General features: G+C 32.5%; 3 protein-coding genes across 10 annotated transcripts; all 3 read left to right on the forward strand.

The window, feature by feature from the left end:
* The first annotated feature begins 796 nt into the window (after positions 1-796).
* On the forward strand, positions 797-3,826 carry LOC140842631 (putative HVA22-like protein g). 5 transcript variants are annotated; one of them, XM_073210659.1, is made up of 8 exons: positions 797-1,073; positions 1,150-1,219; positions 1,309-1,351; positions 1,501-1,599; positions 2,336-2,392; positions 2,533-2,596; positions 2,700-2,909; positions 3,466-3,826. In XM_073210659.1, exons 3-8 carry the CDS (start codon positions 1,320-1,322, stop codon positions 3,637-3,639), a joined length of 636 nt encoding a protein of 211 aa, XP_073066760.1. In that variant the 5' UTR covers positions 797-1,073; positions 1,150-1,219; positions 1,309-1,319; the 3' UTR covers positions 3,640-3,826. The 5 variants fall into 5 exon arrangements, with proteins under 5 accessions (XP_073066760.1, XP_073066759.1, XP_073066761.1 ...); XM_073210658.1 differs by having other exon boundaries at positions 1,312-1,351; XM_073210660.1 differs by having other exon boundaries at positions 1,200-1,219; positions 1,312-1,351.
* Positions 3,827-11,197: 7,371 nt separating this feature from the next.
* Positions 11,198-14,231, forward strand: LOC140803588 (uncharacterized). Of its 4 annotated transcripts, none has more exons than XM_073159488.1 (6): positions 11,198-11,350; positions 12,183-12,456; positions 12,810-12,910; positions 13,012-13,083; positions 13,249-13,389; positions 13,533-14,231. In XM_073159488.1, exons 1-6 carry the CDS (start codon positions 11,219-11,221, stop codon positions 13,878-13,880), a joined length of 1,068 nt encoding a protein of 355 aa, XP_073015589.1. In that variant the 5' UTR covers positions 11,198-11,218; the 3' UTR covers positions 13,881-14,231. The 4 variants fall into 4 exon arrangements, with proteins under 4 accessions (XP_073015589.1, XP_073015590.1, XP_073015592.1 ...); XM_073159489.1 differs by having other exon boundaries at positions 11,229-11,350; positions 12,178-12,456; XM_073159491.1 differs by having other exon boundaries at positions 11,233-11,358; positions 12,189-12,456.
* A 5,267-nt stretch (positions 14,232-19,498) lies between these two features.
* On the forward strand, positions 19,499-20,759 carry LOC140842633 (syntaxin-121-like). Its single transcript, XM_073210664.1, has one exon. The coding sequence runs from the start codon at positions 19,606-19,608 to the stop codon at positions 20,512-20,514; it is 909 nt and encodes a 302-aa protein (XP_073066765.1). The 5' UTR covers positions 19,499-19,605; the 3' UTR covers positions 20,515-20,759.
* Positions 20,760-21,912: the final 1,153 nt, after the last annotated feature.

Genomic DNA, 21,912 nt, shown 5'->3' on the forward strand with positions numbered 1-21,912 from the left:
ATACCTTTGCCTTTCAAAACCAAACTCAAAACACCAAGATCAACATCACAAAAAATAATGAAAACGCTCTGATACCACTCGTTCATCTAGTTTTCATCTTATTTTGCCCAATTTTCATAATTAGCCGATCCAACGGATCTATACCTACGGAGCAATGCCCAACCATCAAATATATCCATTAAACCTCAAGAATGTTACAATCATGGAAGTACTTAAACCATATAAATGACTATCTCTTTTCTTATTATACATTTATTATGAACACTTTGAGTAGACTCTATTTTGATAGCATCTATCATCTTTTGAATCTGTCTTTTCGAACTCTCAGCTCATCCATGTGCATTCATACAAATGCAAGATCAATCAGAATTACTCTCAGCTCATCCATGTGCATTCAGCCTCTTCGACCATTAGTGGTCACTCTCGACAATCTTCAAAATAAACGAGAACTTATATATTAGATCTTTTTCAAGATAAAACAAATATTTCCAAAAATCATATATTTAAAAAAATTTAATATATTTCAATATCTTCATTGTATATTTCCAAATATAATATATTCCAATATTTTTCTTAATATTTTTGACAAATAATTACAAATCTTTCAACCAAAATTTTAATTTCTTAAATCAAAATATATCACACAAAAATGACAAAAATATGGGGAGCCAAAAATCTCACTTTTCACACGATAACATGTTGAATAATTATAAGTTGATGTTTTATTTGAAAAAAAACAAAACAAATCGGTCGTTGGAGGACAAATTAGACTACTTCAACACCCTAATATGTCATATCCGGCAGAGACAAAAAGACGAAATCACCCTCATCGGCAACCAACTACAAACCACCTTAAAATGGAAGAAAAAGGAATCATCACATGAGTTACGTGTAAAATAAAGCGGGAGGCGTCTGTGCCAAGAAACCACTCCCTTCACTCGATTACCTTACCCCTTCTCTCTCCATATATCTTCACCATTTTTATTTCAATCTTTATCTAATTCTCGCCGCTTCATTTCTGGGATTTTCTTTTCTCGCTTCACAAACAAGGATTCTTCCTCTAATCTGCAGAGGTAACATAATTTCCAATTATATTTTTCTTGGTCACTTGAATTGTCGTTTAATTATCATATAATTATCTTCTCTCAGATTTTTTGTGCTCCCATTATATATTTTGGTCCACCGCCTGCACACAACAGCTGAAAATACACATATATATGTAAGCAATTTGTTTGGGATTTGTGTTTCAACATTTTTATATCGATCTTTCTTTTTAATTTGTTGTGGGATTATGATTTTGTTTTGGAGTAGTGTTGAAGATGATCGGGGAATTCGTCACCGCCGGTTTAATGTATGTGATCTCTGTACTCTTTTTGGCAGTCGACTATACGATCTGTTGGTGTTTCAAGCCTCACTTTTGCTTTATTTGTTCCCTTTTTCTTTAATAGGCAATTCTTCTGGGAATTCACTTCTTTTAATTGGATTTGATTTGCTTCTTAGATTGGTTCTTGGATACGCTTATCCCGCATTACAGTGCTTCAAATCCATGGAGAAAAATAGAGTTGAGATTCAAGAACTCCGGTTCTGGTGTCAATATTGGTAAGTAAGCACGCATTTCCCATCAAAAAAAAAAAGAGGACAAATATTTTTCTTTTATTGAAAGTATAATAATATTAATAATAATATAATGAAAATCGCTCTATTATGTTAATTTTACTTGGTTAATTGAATGAATTCATCCCCAATCGTTACATACAATTTGCAGTCAATTATCATTTTGACCATAATTAATGGCATGTTAAGAGCTAATAATGTTTAGAAACGTGGAGCCAATTAATCTACTGATATTTTTAAAGTAATATGGTTCTATGTAATAAAGTACTATAATGATTAATTATTACATACTTTTTTGTTGTTTTTAGTTGAACTAACTTATTTGTTGGTACTTGGGACTGCTAAGCGGCACTTTGAAAACTAATTTAAAACTAATTTACACGACACCTACTTCCTTTTTTATAATCTCAATTTATGTGTACGAAAAATGGATCCCGACTATTTATTTATTTATTTTTCCATGCCTAATTATGTGACATATAAAATAAAAAAAGTATATATATACTAATTATTGTAAATTTTCAGAATAAAACACTTCACTTAGAACTTATTATTGCAAATTATTATGCACGATGCACGCCCATTGACACCTGATAATTCAATATCTTATTTTCTTTCAAACTTTGTGCACGTTTTTATTAGCAATATGATTTATATGGAATCATTCTTGATATTCCATTTCTTTATTATTATATATTTGTTTACGATTTATTCTTTGCAGGATAATTGTCGCAATATTGACAATACTTGAGAAAGTTGGCGATGTTTTGGTTTCTTGGTATGCATTCTGTATATTAATTGTAGTACAATTTTCCATTTCCCTTCAATTTCAAATTCAAGATAGCAGGTATCCGACTCCGTCGTCGCCCTTCCTCTAATTTTGTTGTTCCTTACGATTTATCGCGAATCCTTCCATAGGATCCCGATATACGGTGAGCTGAAATTGGCACTCTTCATCTTTTTATGGTATCCAAAAACAAAGGTATTAAAAAACAAACCTACTCTACACATTGATTTATGGTCTTTTATTTATTTGTTGGATTTGTTTAATTATTTAGTATTGGGTTTATTATTGGTTTGTACAGGGAAGTGGATTTATCTACGAAAGTATGTTGCGGCCTTATGTAAGGAAGCACGAGTTAGATATTGAGAGGAGCTTACTGGAATTTAGGGACAGAGCCTGGAATTTAGCCATATATTTTTGGGAAAATTGCACTGAATTGGGTTCCACTAAGATTCTTCAATTTTTCCAATCCGCCGCCTCCCAATCTACGAATATCACACCACCCATTGAGGTATATACCCCCACACACTTATAATTAAAATTTTGTCGAATAAGTTTTCGATGGAATGCGAATATGCAAATTTCATATATAGCTAGCGAGCGATCCTACAAATGGCCGCGCGATGGCGTTTACATTCTTATTCTAAAATGTACTTGGCTCATACGACATCAGAATATAAGGATCTCTCGGTCGACATGACTTGATAACTTAGTATATATCAAATAATTGTTTGCAAGTAAAGTATTTGCTTATGAATAATGAGTTATGTTATAGGGACAATGAAAGTTACACACAATATGTAATCGTCGGTGAAATTTTGATTGTACATGTAACGTTTTTCATAAATAATGACATAAAAATCAATGGAAAGATTATAGTAGGATGAATATGCTAGAATATAAAATCAGATCTCCGATGGTGACAAATCATGTGCATTCAATCCACAAAATTAGGCTCTCACTTCATTGACAAATCAAAATTCCTCACTGCAGGCCCATTAATATCGCCATCAATTCAACGTGCTTTTCAAATTCTAACCATGCTTTAACCATTACATCTCTACCAGATTGTCATGTATGATCAGCGCTCAGTGGCGGCTCCTCCTCCGCCGCCGAGCAAGCTGTCCAGATTATTCAAGAGGAACAGCCCCGACAAGCGGCGGGTGCCGGAACCATACACTCCTTCCAAACTCAGGAATCATAAACATTTCATTCGAACGGAGGATGTTATTTATTCTTGATTCATATGTCTTGATTAGTTGTGGGTTTGTAGAAAAATCAGTTTTGAATTATAGTTCACGGGCTGCAGGGTTGGGAATTAGAGAATTATATGATTTGAATTGTGCCAAGAAACAGGAAAAAAAACACTAAATGTACATTCATTATATGTTCATTTTCTGCATATAAATATATGTATGTACTATTTCATTTTCTTGTTTGGAACTTACGAATTACATACAAACATTTCAATTTGCGATTACATAAGACAAAAATTGAGAAGAAATAGAAAAATTGTACATATCTGTGGTTTTTGGATACGAATCAGGATCAATCGCCGCATATCCGTTGATGTTATCTGGAGCTACGGAGCCGAAGAGCCCGGAGGGCCCGATCGAAGGCCATCCTAACGTTGCGGCAGATGAAGTGAAATACGGCGGCTACGCGAGGCCACCAGCGGTTGAAGAAGCTACCGCCGGCGGGTCCAGGCGAGGTGTACGTGGGCTGGAGGTAGGCCCACGCCGCCTGCTTCACGAGACGGTTCCGGATGCAGATGTCGGATCCTGGCGGAGATAAGTACGCCGCACTTGGCTTGGGGGAGTTGACCGCGACTGAGGGCAAAAGGTCCTTCAGAGAAGTGTAGCTGTGAGGGTTCCGTTTGATCGGAAGCAGCTCCAGATCATCGGACGGGAATGAGGAGGAGGAAGATGAAGTGGTGGTGGTGGTGATCGTGGTGACGGTGGAAGAAGAGCTGTGGTGGTCGAGGAAGGTGAGCTTGGTTGGGATCAATAAACCTGAGGTGGATATTGAGTTCCTCCGCCGGAGGCGAGGATGCTCTTCAGAGTGTGAGTGGTCGGATGCGAGGTTGTCCATGGCGGCGGCTAAGAGAGAAAGATGTGAAACGCCGATACCTTCAAATTCTCTATTAGCTAGTTTCGTTATTTGAGTAACGCAATTATTGGCGTACGTTGTCAAAGTCTTTTTATTTGGTCCAAGGTCTCGGGCTAAATCCGAGTAATTTCCGATGTTTAGGTCAATTCAAGTATGTAACCGTTATAATAAATAATTAAAAAAAAATCACAAATAATAGAGATCGATTAAATTTAAAATGTATATATTACAAAGTAATTTATTCATTGATTTTAGATACCCCAAGTGAATTTATATCGAAAGTTTTTAGCATATTATTAAAAACACGAAATTACCTGAAATTTCATGCATTGTTCTTAATTTGAAAATTTAAGCCTTTTCAAACTATATTTGTATATAAAAAGTAAATTTTGGCAAATAATCACCGATGACCAACCTATTAAGAAATAAAACAAAGGATTAACATTATATTAATAATACAACTAGATTATTATAATTACAATAGTTTCTATTAGAGGGTCGATTGTTTATATTCATAATACATGATACATAAGAAGCAACATAAAATTAATGGAAAAAATGCTTCATATACGAGAAGTTGTAATTTTCGTGTTGATTATAATTAGTAAATGGGTCCAATGTAATTTCTTAATTTCTAAAATATTTGCATGAAACGCGATTCTCGTCGGTCCACTCATAAAGGTTAACAAATAAATGAGAAGATTTTGTATCTTTCTCGGATTATGACAAAAACGTGCCCGAGTTCTCTTTTTTTTGGTTCAATATTGACCTTTTCTTGTTGGCGGTTTTGTTATTATCCTTAAAGAAATTATATATATATATATATATATATATATATATATATATATATATATATATATATATATATATGTATATATAGACTTATAATCTTAATCATGTCATAGACAATAGAGTAAAGTAAATATAAATACGGACAATGAGTATTTATATGAGTATCAGTGATATAATATCTTGTACATCTAATAAATGAATGTTACTTCATCTTATGTTTACATAAATGTACATAGTGTATGTTAACCATATCAAAACTCAGTAAAGAAAATATAATAAGGTTTGTACATAGATTTTTTTTCCTATTAAAATCCTTCCAAAATTAGCTGTATTTGGATGATAGAATTTATTTTGGATTTGGATCCTCTACATTGCAAAACATTGTATTGTGTTTCGTACCATCGTTGGATCACGTGAAACTCGCATTAGGTTCATTTGCTCCTGTAGTCGCATATTGGCATATCCAAATCATTTTATTTTATCTATGAGATTTCGAGGAATGAGTTTCAAATTACCCATTGACCTACGAAATTGGATTATATCATTATGGTTAAAAAATATCTTGACAAAATCCACTAGATAATGGATATCAAATTTCAACTCGATGTTTTTCGAGTCTGTATGATGAATTTCAATATGGATTAATTTGAAACCATCATTTCAAGTACCCTCTCAAATCCGAATTCATTTATCTAAACATAATCTAAATATTAACTGCATTTGGATTGATGTATATTGAGCTAATGATTTCAAATTCATAAGGAAAAAAGCAATTAGTTTGTTTGGATAAATTTATTTGGTAATTGATTTCAAATCCTAAGTTATTATTTTTTGAGTCATTGAGGTGAATTTTAAATACATCATAACATGAGATCATTTCAAATAATTCATTCGAATATTCTCTCAAATACAAATTCTTCAATCCAAATATAACCTCCATGAATTTGGATTAAGAATTGGAATCCAAATTTAGCAAATCATCTCGTCTAAACAGTCAATTAATGGTTTTTTTAGTTACATTTTCAACCCATATAACACAAAAGGTGCAGTCAAAAGTTATGAAACTAACCAGATACAAATGCATCCAATAAACAATATTGTGATTCTACTTATGAAGTTAAAATATTTGTTTAATTATAAACCTTTTATACAAATGCACACTTACATCTAATGGTTAATCCATATTCTCCATTTTTAATATTGTTACAAGTATGTCGATTTCGATTTGGTTTTGAGCTTCTCATAGCTATGTATATAATGCTTGGACGAAGGGATTTGACATTATAAATTTCAAATTCATGGATTTAAAATATATTTGATTGCTTGAATGAATTTATATTGAATAAACTGTAAGTCCAACTCACCATTATCTTATGTAAATGCAATTATGATTATGATGGATTTGAATCTGACTTAAAATAGATGTCATTTCAAATATCTCTCCAAATCAAATCATTCGTCTAAGCGCAAAATTAGATTTATTTCGTCTTAATCTAGTGTATGCAGGTGTTTATTATTTTATTTTTGACGTGAATATAATTTGATCTTTAAATAAATAAATAAAAACCAATGCATTCTTTAAATGATTAATATTAAGTTAAACATAAAAACTTTTACTTATAATAATATAAATAAAATCTTTTGTGGTTTAGATATGTTAAAACAAAGCATATTCAGAGGCCCAACTCGAAATCTGGAACCCAAGCCCTTAAAGCCTCAAATTTTTGGCTCGCTAAACGTAAAATCCTGCCTGCTTTGGGACATGAGATGCTCGATCCGAGCTGTGCGCTGTTGGGCAAAACTCAAGGCATATTTCTAACTTAGGATAATTTTGACAATACTCTTGTACAAAGGATGACAAGCATAAATCGAGAAATGTCGAATGATCCTTACTTCCGTTACTTAGCTGAGCTAAGCCAGGGAGACGGGGAGGAGGCTCGCTCAACCATACATACTTTAAATCCTTGTCGGAATGACTTGTGTTCTCATCATATATCATGTATCTTTTGAGATGTTTTTCTAGCTAATATGTGCTTTTTTCATTGTCCATAAAAACATTAATTAACACAAAATTTTACGTGAGACGACCTTACTGATTAATTTTGTGAGGCGAATATGTTATTTGAGACACTCGTGAAAAATTATCACTTTATGTCAAATATTACTTTTATTGTAAATATGAATGGTGTCTCACGAAAAATCTACTCATTAATAAATTAAGCACAAGTTCAACGGGTATGGTAATTTGTTTTGATAATATTATTTTGCGGTTCTTTTTGCATATATTTTTGGTATTTTCGAAAAATGTAATATATTTTCAAATCAAATCTATGTTTTCATTACATCATCTACATTCATTTACTCATGAGTCGTTTTACTTAGTTGGCTTTACACAATCTTAAATATAATCACCATTAAAAGAGTAGTATTTACAATGTTTAAAAAGTGATTTCTCATTAACCACCTCACTTTTATATATTAACAACCACAACATTATTATCATTTATATAATATTATCATTGTTATATAAAAATATTCACAAAAACTTTTATGAGACAATCTCATGGATCAGTTTTGTGAGACTGATCTTATATTCATCCGACATATTAAAAAAAAAAATTTTATGACAAAAAATTTATTTTTCAATCTAGATAATATAAAAAAATTTATTTTATGTGATGTTGATTTGAAAAGTCAGAAAAATTAATGTCCCACTTAATGAAACTTAGTGGCTAATACTTTGTAATCCACGGAATCAAATGATATCTCCTTTTTATGGAAAATAAAGCAACTGGGATAAACCTCTATTTTGTAATTAACAATAAAGTCGAAAGTGTTCGAAAGTATGTGTGTGTGTTTATATATATATATATATATATATATATATATATATATATATATATATATATATTATTCTTGAATTTAAGAAAAATAAAATTATGTCACGCACTACCCATTCCGTCCAAAAGATCGACTCACCTTCAATTAACTAGGGACAATATTTGCGTTTCAATAACTATGACTTTTTTGCATTATTATCATGGAAGAAAATTATAAATTACGAGAAAGGAAGTTTCGAAGCTTCAAAAATGTTACGAACTAACAAATCAAATTCTTTATGAGACAAATCCCCGAATCGATTTATAAAAAATATTATTTTCTTATGTTAAAATTATTATTTTTAACTTCAAGTATGATTTAGATCGACTAATCTGATGAATATACATCCCAGAATAAAACTTAATATTAGCAATATAGAAAGTGGGTAAAAAAGAGTTCGAAACTTTTAAATTTGGAAAATAAAAAACAGAAACTTTTACACCACTATGTTATCTGCTTTTTCAGAAGTGGAAATATTTTGGCCCTCCCCTACTCCCAATTCTCTGACCATTGCTTGCTTCAAAATGTAGTATATACATTCAGGTAATATTACTAAATTTAACATTTATACAAAAAAAAAAGATGTTCGGAAAATGATAAGTTTGGATTTTATTTTAGTATTAAATTACGACTACTATAATGTCGCCCTCTACTTATGTGTAGAAACATAATAATCGATTAGGGACGCAATTTCGAGAAGTTGATATGAAATGATGAATGATAAAACTTTAATTTTGGTATCATTTTGTTTACCGTAATATGCTAATTTTATTTTTTACGAAACGATATTCAATTATTAAGAAATTTAAATCCAAAGTAAAATGTGTTGTGGTCATTGTCACAATGGGATAAATCAAGAAAGAATATGTGTAACTTATCGACCGAAATAAGATTGTTCGTAAACAAGAAAAGTGCACATCATGATGGTGTATATATTGTATCCTATCCAATGGAATATTAGCTGCCCAATATTTTTTATTCGGCAAATGTCTTAACAAATTAGGACTTCGACTAAATTTGTATTCCCTCCTAGTTTAATGACGCACACCTCAATTTTTCCGAGTATCCTTAAACCCGACACAAGAAGTGCGACAAAAATTTGCTGAATATTATTTGAATCCAAAATATTTAATATCTGGCACAGGAGACCATTTGGCATATAGAGAACTTAGCAGGAATTAACTAACGAACGATGTTAATTAAGCAATTGGAAAAAATATATATTAAACTTTTCTTAATTAATTAATTGAATTAATTAATGGTTGACATAGGCCATTTAACTTAACATTATAATTATTATGGTTTCTCCATGCCAGGGAAATAAAAGGGCGGGGGTGTACATCAAATAAAAACAACCTTACATAAAGTTAACATTAGGAAATGTCTCCTCCTCGGAAGCATTCGAGTTCATGGAATAGATGAATGTCTAATCAATGGTCATGAGTTTAATTTTCTCAACCAACATTTTTTGTGTGATCTCGTCCGTTATCTTGATTTGCATCATTTTCAGACAGACTAATGCGTCAATCCGAAAATTTACTTACCGCGCATCAAAAGACAGTGAATTTGGAACGGCAACAAATTGGTAAGAGGTCATAATCATAATGCATCAGCTTTTGAGAAATATGCATGTATTAGCATAAATACACAATATAAATACATGGGGCCATATATATAATGTTGGATCCATTTTGAACTAAAAGTTGCCGTTTCCTATTGCTCCACATGTACTCCACTTGTTGAGGAAACAGTTTTAGACAGTTATATAATTGATTGATACAACTCAACTCCAACTAGTCGATTATTGGCTACTAACTTGGTTCTACACAAATAAAAATAATATTAATTTTTGTGATTTTTTTATACATCTTAAATCATTTTCATGTCAAATCGAATTTAGTTCACGACGAAATTTTTATTTATGAAATACCAAAATTTTTGGTACTGGAATTTACTGCCTACCATATATTTTTTATTGGTATCAAATGCCATATATAATCTCTTGTTGATCAACTTCAATTGTTTCCAATATCCATTTATTAATAATCCATTATGCTTATATATAAGTGTTATATTAATATATAGGAATTAATAATTTACAAAGTTGCCTATGGGGAAATGTGATATATTTGTCCTTTTCATTGTTTCTGTCTAAAAAATTTATATTTTAGTGAACAATAATTTAACCTTTTCTTTAGGGATCATAGGTAAAGGATTAATATTAAGATCCATTTAAGTTAAAATTTCTTCAAAATTCAAATAATTGAACTCCATTTACCATATAGAATATGTTTTTTGTGAGACAGTCTCACAAATATTTATATGTGAAACGGGTCAACCGTACCGATATTCACAATAAAAATAGGCAAAAACTTATGTGAGACGGTCTCACGAATCATATTTTGTGAGGCAAATATCTTATTTGAGTCATTCATGAAAAATTATTATTTAATATTTGAGTCATTCATGAAAAATTATCATTCACAAGAGAAATAATCTAAAAAGTAATACTCTTAGGATAAAAAATAATATTTTTTCATGAATGACACAAATAAGAGATATGTCTCACAAAATACGACTTCTGAGACCGTCTCACATAAATTTTTGTCTTCCATGTATTTTAACTAAAATATATGTCGTTCAAATTTGTTTATTCAAGCTTTGATTTGACTAACCAAGTGTATAAACAATCAACAAAAATATAAAATAGAAAGATAAGAAATCAAAATTTTAGAAAATATAATTTTTTTAAAAAAAAATTATAATGGATCAAAGTAAATCAACAATTATTTATTCATCATAATCCCCTTCCTTTTGTCGTGTTCTCCTTTTTCTTCTTTAATGGAGCATATAATTGAGAATGAGTGAGAAACCAACAAACACTAATTAAAATTAAATTAATTAATTTAAAAAAATAAAAGCCTCTGGGAAAAAGAGATATAATATAAATACACGCATAAGTTTAAATAAAAAAAAGAAAGCAAAAATGCATGAGTGGAAAATTATATGATTGGCCCTTCCTCTGTGTCTTTCACCATTATGCATACTTACCCTTTCTCTAGTTTCTCTCTCTTCGCTTCTCTCCAATGGCTGCTGTTTGAAATTTTACCGACAGATTTGTGCTTCGTTTTTCACTCCGAAGAAGGCTGTTTTCCTTCCAGTTTAGCTAAGGTACGTGTGTGTCTGTGTAATCTTTAATTAGTTTCCCTTTTCGTCCGAGTTCTAAATAATATCTAAAGAGGAAATCATATTTCAGAAAACGTAAATTTTCTGTATTTTTAATAATTTGTTTTTTGGGCTCTTTCTTGATCATATTCATTGCATACATAAATATGTTTTTTGATTTTCTTCTGAAATCCTGGTTTTAAATTTGTTTTGGAAACAGTGAAGTTCTTCTGTTTCGGATTCTTGGTATTGATTTTTTGAGTGATATTATCCAGATTGGAGATTTCTGGCTTTTGGTGGCATGTTTGATGGATTGGACGTAGATATAATTGGCCACAGAATTAGAAATATATTATGAAAATTATGTTTTGGGCAAGAAATGTGAATTTCTGGAGAATTAAGCAGGTTGTTAGACTCGGAAAGATGTATTACATGGATATATTATTTATATTTTGCAGTGACCTTAATTCTAAATTTCACATTTTCTTTTTGAACTTAATTAATTAGTGTGACATTATGCAACTTCTTTTCTATCTTCATTTACTGTCTAATCTTCATTTCTTTGTTTGTGTGTGTTTTTTTTCTAGGAAAAAAAGGATATCTACGCTGTTTAACTTTGGAAAGTTTTCATATTCCGATTGTAAAATTTCAAATTAATTAAATATTGATTTTTCTATCGGGGAAGTACTAATTCATCGTGATTATATCAACAATTAATATACTTTTCTAAGATAATTACAAAAATATTTTTCTGTGGAAATTATTTATAGAATATGCATAAAGATTGAAAGTACTTTCTTAGGGTTTTTACCTGAAGCAAGAATGGTGATCAGTGCAGGAACAGAAGCTAAACATGACCATGCACACAGGATTTCTCAAAGAACATGATGGGATTCAAGTCCCAAATCCCATCAATGGCGGTGTGGTATTATCAACTGTTCCTCGATGGCCTGGACTTGGATCCGACCCGCCATATTGCGAATCTTTCGTCCAATCGAAGATAATTTCATCTACTCTTGACCTCAACAATTTCGCCATGGCTAATAAAATATCGATGCAACCTGAAAATCAAATTGCAAAGGGAAATGCAACTCGGTTCACTATTTTCTCAGGTAAATAGTTAAATGTAATAAATATTCCTCTAGAGGATCGATGCATGGACTAAATTTAATTTAATCAAAGTAGTGGGATTGTGATCAAATTACTTCTGCGGGTTTTTTTTATCATATTTATTGGATTGTTGTGACGAAACATGAACCACATATTCAGTTGATATAGTAGATGGTGAGAAAACACAAAAGATTTGAGATATCATGGCAAATAGCTTAGTTTATTCGAATCGAAAACGAAGCTTGATTCCAAATAAAGTTGCACGGTATAAGTTACCATAAGGAAGGTTCTTTTGATTTGAACATATATGATATCGTTGCTTTCGAAAGCCTCAGTTCTTTCGCACGTTGAGCAGGGTATGATTTTGGTGACTGCAAAGCCGCTGAAAACGGTGAGAAAAATCGAACTCAAACTGAAAATCAAGGGGATTTGGAGCATGGATTCGGCCAATCTCTGGTACACACAATTAATTTAGTTTTTTTTTTTTTATCAATAAGATGAAACAGTGGTGCTAGAATCTGGTGTGATCTTTTTCTTGAAAACGAATTGTTGAACAGGTATTTTCGAAACATCCTTCTACTGAGCAATGCATTGGAGTATACTCACCTCGCGGAACTCAATTAATCGCGGTTCGTCCATTGTTTCCTCCAATTCTTACTCTACCAAAGCCAGATTCAGGAATATGGAGATAATGTTTATTTTTGTTTATAAAAAAAATGTTCATAGCAAGTTAATAATTATACAATTTCTACTCTCAAAGCCTTTCATTTACCTTAATCTTAGTACGTTTTCAGGGGCGGATCATGTTACCGTTAAGCATGTCTGCTGATGGAGTGCCGATTTTTGTGAATGCGAAGCAATACAATGGAATCTTGCGGCGTAGAAGGTCACGGGCAAAGGCAGAGATGAAGATTAAACTCACCAAATCCCGCAAGGTACTATTACTACATGAATTGTTGAAATACATATAAAATTATTGGTATACTGATTTTATTTTTTTTCACTTCTTGATTTACACATTTCAAATCTTGAGATATCGGATATTATTCTTTAAAAAAAAATTCTCGACGAATTTCAGCCATTCATGCACTTATCCCGCCATCTTCACGCCATGCGCCGTCCAAGAGGCAGGGGCGGCCGCTTCCTCAACACCAAGAACTCAAGCATCAACACCCAAAACGCTGATGAAAAAGAGGAATGGTTCGCACAGCCTGCTGAATCCCTAATTTCCATCGTGCTGCAGTCCGGTCGAAACCGGTCCACTAGTCCAACCTCCGAAGCAACCAGTCACCTTTTCTCAAAGGGGAACGCTAGCACTTTTCTTCCCTTTCATGTCAATCATCTCCGCAGCACTTCTTTTCAGCCAGTTCCAAATGTGGCTGATACTGGGATCGGAATCGGTATCGGTATCGGATTTCAAATCTAAAAGGCAACTCATTCTTGGCTAAATCTTCTTTCTCCTGTAAGGAGCTACAAAATCATCTAAAAGATAAAATAAAACATATATATCATCTGCCAGTCTATCGGGTTTCGGCTCTCTCGAATCAAGCCACGTCAGTCATCGACACGGGTGGATTCAGACAATGTTAATATGTGTAAGATCGTGATGTGATTTTGTGTGTGTAATATTTCTATTCCCACAATAATAGAACCTGGTTAATTAAATCAGGACCGATCAGGAGTTTGTATCATGCATGGTTTGGAAAGTTGGCGTTTGGTTTTTAAATCTTTGAAACTTAAACATTTGTACTGTTGATTGTGTGCTTACAATCTAGTATTTGTACATTTAGTTGTTTTTCCCCTTATACATACATACATACATACATGCATGTCTTCTCAAAGAGTAAGTCTCATTTGAGACCGTCTCACGGATCTTAATCCGTGAGACAGGTCAACCCTTCCGATATTCACAATAAAAAGTAATACTATTAGCAGAAAAAGTAATACTATTAGCATAAAAAGTAATACTTTTGTATGGGTGACCCAAATAAGAGATCTCTCTCACAAATACGACCCGTGAGACCGTCTCATACAAGTTTTTGCCTTGAGTATTATTTGCTATGGATTAATTACATGTTTGTACAAATTATAAATAATGTTTGGGCTCCTATCAAGGCCCAATAAAATATGAGTCCATTCTGTGTTGTTGGATTTATTTGAAGCTTAACGGGCCTGCTTATTGTTTTCACCTACCCTTCTTTAGGCCCAGAAAAGCGGTAAACTTGTTCTCTTTTTTATATTCCAATATTAGTACTAATGGCTTTTAACTTTTAAGCAACATTCCACAGACTCTTATAATCTCTAATTAGAACTATGACTGTACTATTAAGCTAATTTATTTTCTATCTACTTTCAAAATATCGTTTCTCCGAATAATTATTACATAAACTCAATAAATAAGCAAAAAAATCCTATAAACAGATCTCCGACCCGATTCGACTAATGAAAAAAATATGATTTTTTTATGTTAAATGTGTTATTTTTCACTTTAAGTGTGGTTCGAGTTGATCAATATCACATAAATTGATTTGTGAGACCATCTTACGAGAAAGCTACTAATAAATTATATACTTTCAAAATATGGAAACAATTCATATGAAAAGGTAAACAATTTCAAAAAAACATAGCCAGAAAAAAGTAGAATCTCTCAAAGTTTAATATCACAATAAATGAATTAAAATCAATAAAAATATGACAGATGAGAGTTTTTATTAAAATCAATCTAATTTTAAAAATTTTTTTCAAAAATAATTTTAAAAAAAAACCATTTCAAAACTACCCCAATCCGCGCTTACGGAGCGCGGACGCTGCACACGTGGATCAGCGTCCGCGCTCCATAAGCACGGACGCTGGTCTTATGTCAGCATCAGATAATATTAGCGACGGAAAATATAACCAAACCGTCGCTAATTTGCGACGGTTTCAAAAACCGTCGCTAAACCGTCGCTAATACACACGACGGTTTATAATCCGTCGCCATAACCGTCGCTAAATGAGAACTTTAATAAATTAGAATTTTAATAAATTTCAACTTTAATAAATTTGCATGATGGGCTTATACTCTTGCAAGCCCACGATCCATGTCCTCATTATATTAATCTCATTATAATCTCGATCGACGATCCAATATTAATGATGTGACAATTTCAACTTGTTTGTTGTTATGACGCACACTTTAATTTCGAGATACCTACCTCTACGCACTCTACACATAATTGTATCAACAGCGTACACATATACGTTGCGGATAATCTTGAACTTTCAACGGCCTGCAACTTTGTAGCGTGCAATATACGCTGCGGGAAGAGAATTTGCGCGCTGCGAAAAGCCATTTTTTTGTAGTGAAGATTATGGGTGTTCAAACTTCGGATAAAAACGAAAATCCAAACCGAAGAAACCGAACACCGAACCGAAACGAAAATCGAAATTTGAAATTCAGATCTAAATATTAAACCAAAGTTTATTTGGTCGATTTCGGATTATATATGTCAAAACCGAAAAAATCGAAATTTCATTAAATTAATAATTTTTTTATATTTTTATTTATTTTATATATTTTGATATGATATTTAGTGAATGAAGAACTATTTTGAGCAATTTTTAGTTGATTGTTGTTTTCTTAATTAATTTAGACCTTATATTTAAAGATTTTACTAAGAAAACATGTAGAAAGTTAACATAATATATTTTACAATATATTTATAGTATTAATTTAAATAATTATATCAAAATCGAATTAACCGACCGAACCGTTTTGGTAGAAAACCGAACCAATATGAAGAAAAATGATTCGGGTATCGGATCATATATTTTTAAAACCGAACCGACCGATGAACACGCCTAGTGCATAGTGCAGATAGAGAAAAAAATCGACCGATGAACACCCCTATTTCTTGTCTTTTTTTTCGTATGATTAAATTATGCGCATTTAGCGACGGTTTTAGGCATTTAGCGACGGTTAAAACCTTTGCTCAATGAGCGACGGTTTTTGAAACCGTGGCAGATTTCATTACAGCGACGGATTATAAACCGTCGCTATTATTAGCGACGGTTTAACGACGGTTTAATAAACCGTCGCAAATTAACAACGGTTTTATTATATTTTCCGTCGCTAATATTATCTGATGCTGACATAAACCAGCGTCCGTGCTTACGGAGCGCGGACGCTGATCCACGTGTGCAGCGTCCGCGCTCCGTAAGCGCGGATTGGGGTAGTTTTGAAATAGTTTTTTTTTTAAAATTATTTTTGAATTTTTTTTTTAAAATTAGATTAATTTTAATAAAAACCCGACAGATGAACGCCTAGTTCAAATTACACACCATTGTACTTAAAAATACGAGCATATATATCATCTATTCATGCAATAATCTATTCAATTAGGTTATTTTTTCAACTGGCTATTCAATTAGGTTATTTAATGTACTCTTGGCGTGGCAAAAAAACATAAACAAATTTGCCCCTCCTTCAGTGGAGATAATTTTTGAAGGTTTTTTTTGTTGGATATATATGTTTTTCACAATTTCAAGCATCTATATTGTTAAAATAATGTTTAATTAATCAGATATCTTTCAATTTTTAAATAATTTTAATATATTTTATTTAGAATATTGATGTAGTATTGTATATGTAAACATCATATCGACATCATACTAACATCATGTTGGAAGATATTAGCATCGTGTCTGAAGAAAAAAGCCAAAATTTCAAAATATAAAAAATAACTCACTAAATATAAAATTTTATAATACAAAAAATCAAAATCATAAAGAGATTATAATTTTCTACAACTTCATGGAAAGGAAAATGTTTTCGCACACTCTAGCATCGAGTCATTTTGACCACATTAACGATTGGAAATTTTATCTCAAAGACTATACTCTATTTGATTTGATTGGTCACAAAACATACAGGGGAGTTGGATATTTTTGACCAAGTAATTAATTAGTCGTGTATAGGGATGCATCATATATTATATCATATAAAAAATTATATATTATATATCGTATAAAAAATTATATTATAAAAAAAAATATATCGATATCGTATTGAAATTTTCGATATAATGAAAATTTTGATAACTATTAGAATACCAATTATATCAAAGTTTTGTATCATATCGTGAAGTCGGCACGATATCGTGTTATATATATTTATATATAATTATATTTTTAAAATTTAGAACTTTATTATTAAAAAATATTATATAAATTTTTTTATTTTCTATTATTTCAGTATTTTAGCATATTTCAAATTTTGTATCATTATTGTATCAAAAATTTCAATATTATTATCATATTGTATCGAACCGAATTATTTAGTATACCAAAAGTTTTGTAGGTGATAGCAAATTAGTAGTTGGAAATATACACGAGTTTTGATGTGAAAACATAACATGGTGATAATCAAAATCATAACAATAAGTCAAATCGACGAAATACTATTACATTAATTTGTATACTGATTTTTACAAATCTACCCCTACCAACACACACACACACATATATATATATTAGATTTTCTCAAAAACTTAATGATTAAAAAATGTGAATTAATATTACATTTAAAATTCGAGTGGGTCTCATGTGAGATCGTCTCACGGATCTTAATCTGTGAGACGGGTCAACCCTACCGATATTCATAATAAAAAGTAATAGTCTTAGTATAAAAAGTAATACTTTTTCATGGATGACCCAAATAAGAGATACATCTCACAAATACGACCTGTGAGACCGTCTCACACAAGTTTTTACCTTAAAAGTATTGATTTTGAAATATTATTACACAAAAATATATTAATATATTTTGAAATATTGATTAAACTAATAATTTACATTAAAAATAAGTGTAAAAATATATATTATTTCATTAAAGACAAATCTATTCAAGAAAATTAAATATATGGTAAAAACTTGTGTGAGACGGTCTCACATGTTATATTTTGTGAGATCGATTTTTTATTTGGGTAATCCATGGAAAATTATTAATTTTTATGCTAAGAGTATTATTTTTTATTGTGAATATCGGTAAGGTTGACACGCCTCACAGATAAAGATTCGTGAAACCATCTCACAAGAGACCTATTAAAAATATGTTATGCTCCAAGAATATATTCATTATGTGTCAATAATTTTATATAATTATTTAAGCACTCATATTTCCTAATTTTAAACCACAAAAGTGAGATACTAGTTTATATGCTAAAACAAAATAGCGATTATGGAAAACCATGTATTTTTTAGCGCCTAGAGCAAATGTGAGGTTAGTTCATAATATTTTTTATAGTTTTCACTTATTTAATGCTTTGATTTAGCACGTCCTCTTATCTAAATAGATTCTTGGAGCATAGATCCAAAATAAATATTTAAAATCGCAATTGTTTGTTGATATGACATAAGATGTTAATGGTAGAGAAAATTTTAATATTAATTTTGTAGTCGTATCTTGATCATCTATGTTGTTATATTTAAGTCATGATCCACTATATTTATTTATTATAATTTTAGTCATTTTTCATACGTGACACATATACAACACTCAAATGGTTCAGACATAACTCTGATGTGTGCAGTGTCATACCAACATAACAATATTTTCGATGAAAAATGAATAAAATTGACAAAAAACGAAAGATACTTGATTAAAACCGAAATAAGACAACATAAAATTCTAGAATCCCAAAAAGCAAAAGATCAAAATTGTAGTTTTCTCTTGATAATATCCTAGAAACAATAACAAAGGCCAATGTATAATATGGTTACTACAAATGTCTAACCCGCAAAAAACAAAAACTAGCTAAATCGAAAACAATGTGCAAGACTAGTGTATCTCTTATATTTGTCTCCATGTTTAGACCCTTTTTCGTAAAAAAAGTTAGACATGAAGTATGTAATGGATAACATGGACATGCCAGATGGAACATTCTATGCAAGTTCTTCAGGTCTGACCTGCTGTATTTCTAAGAAACTGACTGGCAGGCGCGTTCATTTGACAAGTCTCTTTTCTAACCCATTCAACCAGCCGAAGTTTACCAAAGTTTTCAACATATTAAGCTATTAATAATTCAAGTTCAAATCCATTTATATACCAAATCTAATTCTCGCATATACGGCCTTAAAAATCATAGACTGAGAGAAATTATTAAAGAGAAACCATGAACGACCTACTATCAAGATCCTTCTCTCGGGGAGAGAACCATTCCCCGCCGCCGAATTCTCACACCATAGAGATGAGCAGCTCCATCGAAACAGGTGGCGAGAATCTGGACAGATTTTTCCAGGACGTGCAGGTAATCAAAAACCAGCTTCAGGACCTGGAAACCCTTTACGGCCAGCTCCAGGTCTCGCACGAGCAAAGTAAGACCATGCACAACGCTGGAGCCATAAAGAGCCTCCGATCACGGATGGATTCCGATGTTTCTGCTTCTCTAAAAACTGCGAAACTCATTAAACTCGGCCTGGAAGAATTAGACCGCTCCAACACCGCCAACCGCAGCGTACCTGGATGTGGCCCTGGAAGCTCGTCGGACAGAACTCGAACTTCTGTCGTCAATGGGCTGAGGAAAAAGCTCCAGGGAACCATGAATAAATTTAATGAGCTGAGACAGAGAATGGGTTCTGAGTATAGAGAGACGGTGCAGCGGAGATACTATACCGTGACAGGGGAAAACCCGGATGAGAAAGTCTTGGATAGATTGATAGAGACGGGGGAGAGCGAGAATTTCCTGCAGAAAGCGATACAGCAACAGGGAAGAGGGCAGATGTTGGATACTATAATGGAGATTCAAGAGAGGCATGATGCGGTGAAGGAAATAGAGAGGAATTTGAGGGAACTGCACCAAGTATTCTTGGATATGGCGGTTTTGGTGCAGAGCCAGGGGGAGCAGTTGGATGATATTGAGAGTCAGGTGAATAGGGCTAATTCCTATGTCAGGGGGGCAGCTAAGCAGCTTGAGGTAGCCAGGAAGCATCAAAAGAATACAAGGAAATGGGCTTGTTTCGGGATTTTGCTCTTGTTGATTATTATCTTGATCGTGGTTCTTTCGCTTCGACCATGGAAGTGATCCATGACCTCAATCACATGTTCGCCAGCTATTAATATGTTTGTTTGTATATGGTTTGTTGATTTGAAAAGTATACCTTTCTTCGTATAATTTTCTTATGGATTATTCAAGAAGATAGTAATTGGGTGAGACTCACGAACCCAATAATTTTGCATTTGTTGGTAATAAGGGAAGGGCAAAGAGAGAATTTGAAGAGCTAAAAGAGTGGCTATTTATCCATCGCTTATACATAATTTTTTCTCGTTGATTTGTTAGAAAAATGTAACCACATGCAATATCAATGAATAACGAGCATATTTTGGGTTCGAAAGACGAAATCCAACAATTCAAACATAATGTTCCAGTATCTCCGACTATCGGTTGGGGCATTGAGATACAGCAGCTGCAGGCATCTCCTATCGTGCAAGAACACACACAAGAAACAGAAGAAAAACTTGACACAGATCATAGCGATAGGACGCCCTTCAATTGTTCGTTCCTTCTTTCCCCGTTTTATATTTCTCATCAAAATCTAAACACAAGATTGTGATGAAACGTTTTACGATGGATAAAAATTGTTTCTCATAAGAAAGAGGAAAAAAGCTGACATTGGCAGTTGGCCTAATCCACAAGTATTAAAATTATCAGAACCACTTATTTAAGGTGACAGCAAAACCCTTGCACCTCAAATAATCGCCAAACAATTAGGACGCAAACAGCTCTCTACATGGAATGCGACTTACTTTCTAGTAAGAACGTTGTCCAAAACACCCTCAAATTTCTGTCTTTTGCATTATATCTCCTATGCTATACTATAGAATCATATGATCCACAAGTTTACCATGAATGTACATTATGAAGAAAAGTGCTCAAAAAACAAAAAATATCATCTTCGCATTTCGTAGGATATGATAACCGAGCCAATCCGAGATACACACTATCTGTGGGCTTCTGACAAGCCCATTATTGACGGGTCAAAACACCTAAGGCTCAACAATGTTCGAACCAAAGCACCTGTTGGCTGTATATAGGCCCAATATTAATGGGTTAACAAACTATGGGCTTAAAGCCTAACTATTGAGCGGGCATATAAATTTGTTACGGGTCAAAACACCTAACGGCCCAACAATCATTCGAGACCCATAACCGGCACTGCGTTCGTCGGCTATTTATAGGCCCAACATGAAGAGGTCGACAAACTATGGGCTTAATATTGAGCGGCCTCAATAAAGATGTTGCGGGTAGTGTGGTGACCGGTGGTCATTGCAGCTAATTAATGTTTCCCTGTCTTCTTCCCAACTCCATTATTGGCGGGTCAAATAATTAAGGCCCAAAAATTGTTCGATACCTAAAACTGGGCTCGGCGTTCGTTGGCTGTGTATAGGCCGAAAATTAACGGGGCAACAAACTACGGGCTTA

The sequence above is a fragment of the Primulina eburnea genome, chromosome 10 (assembly GCF_022965805.1).
Source record: "Primulina eburnea isolate SZY01 chromosome 10, ASM2296580v1, whole genome shotgun sequence".
Classification (NCBI taxonomy): domain Eukaryota; kingdom Viridiplantae; phylum Streptophyta; class Magnoliopsida; order Lamiales; family Gesneriaceae; genus Primulina; species Primulina eburnea.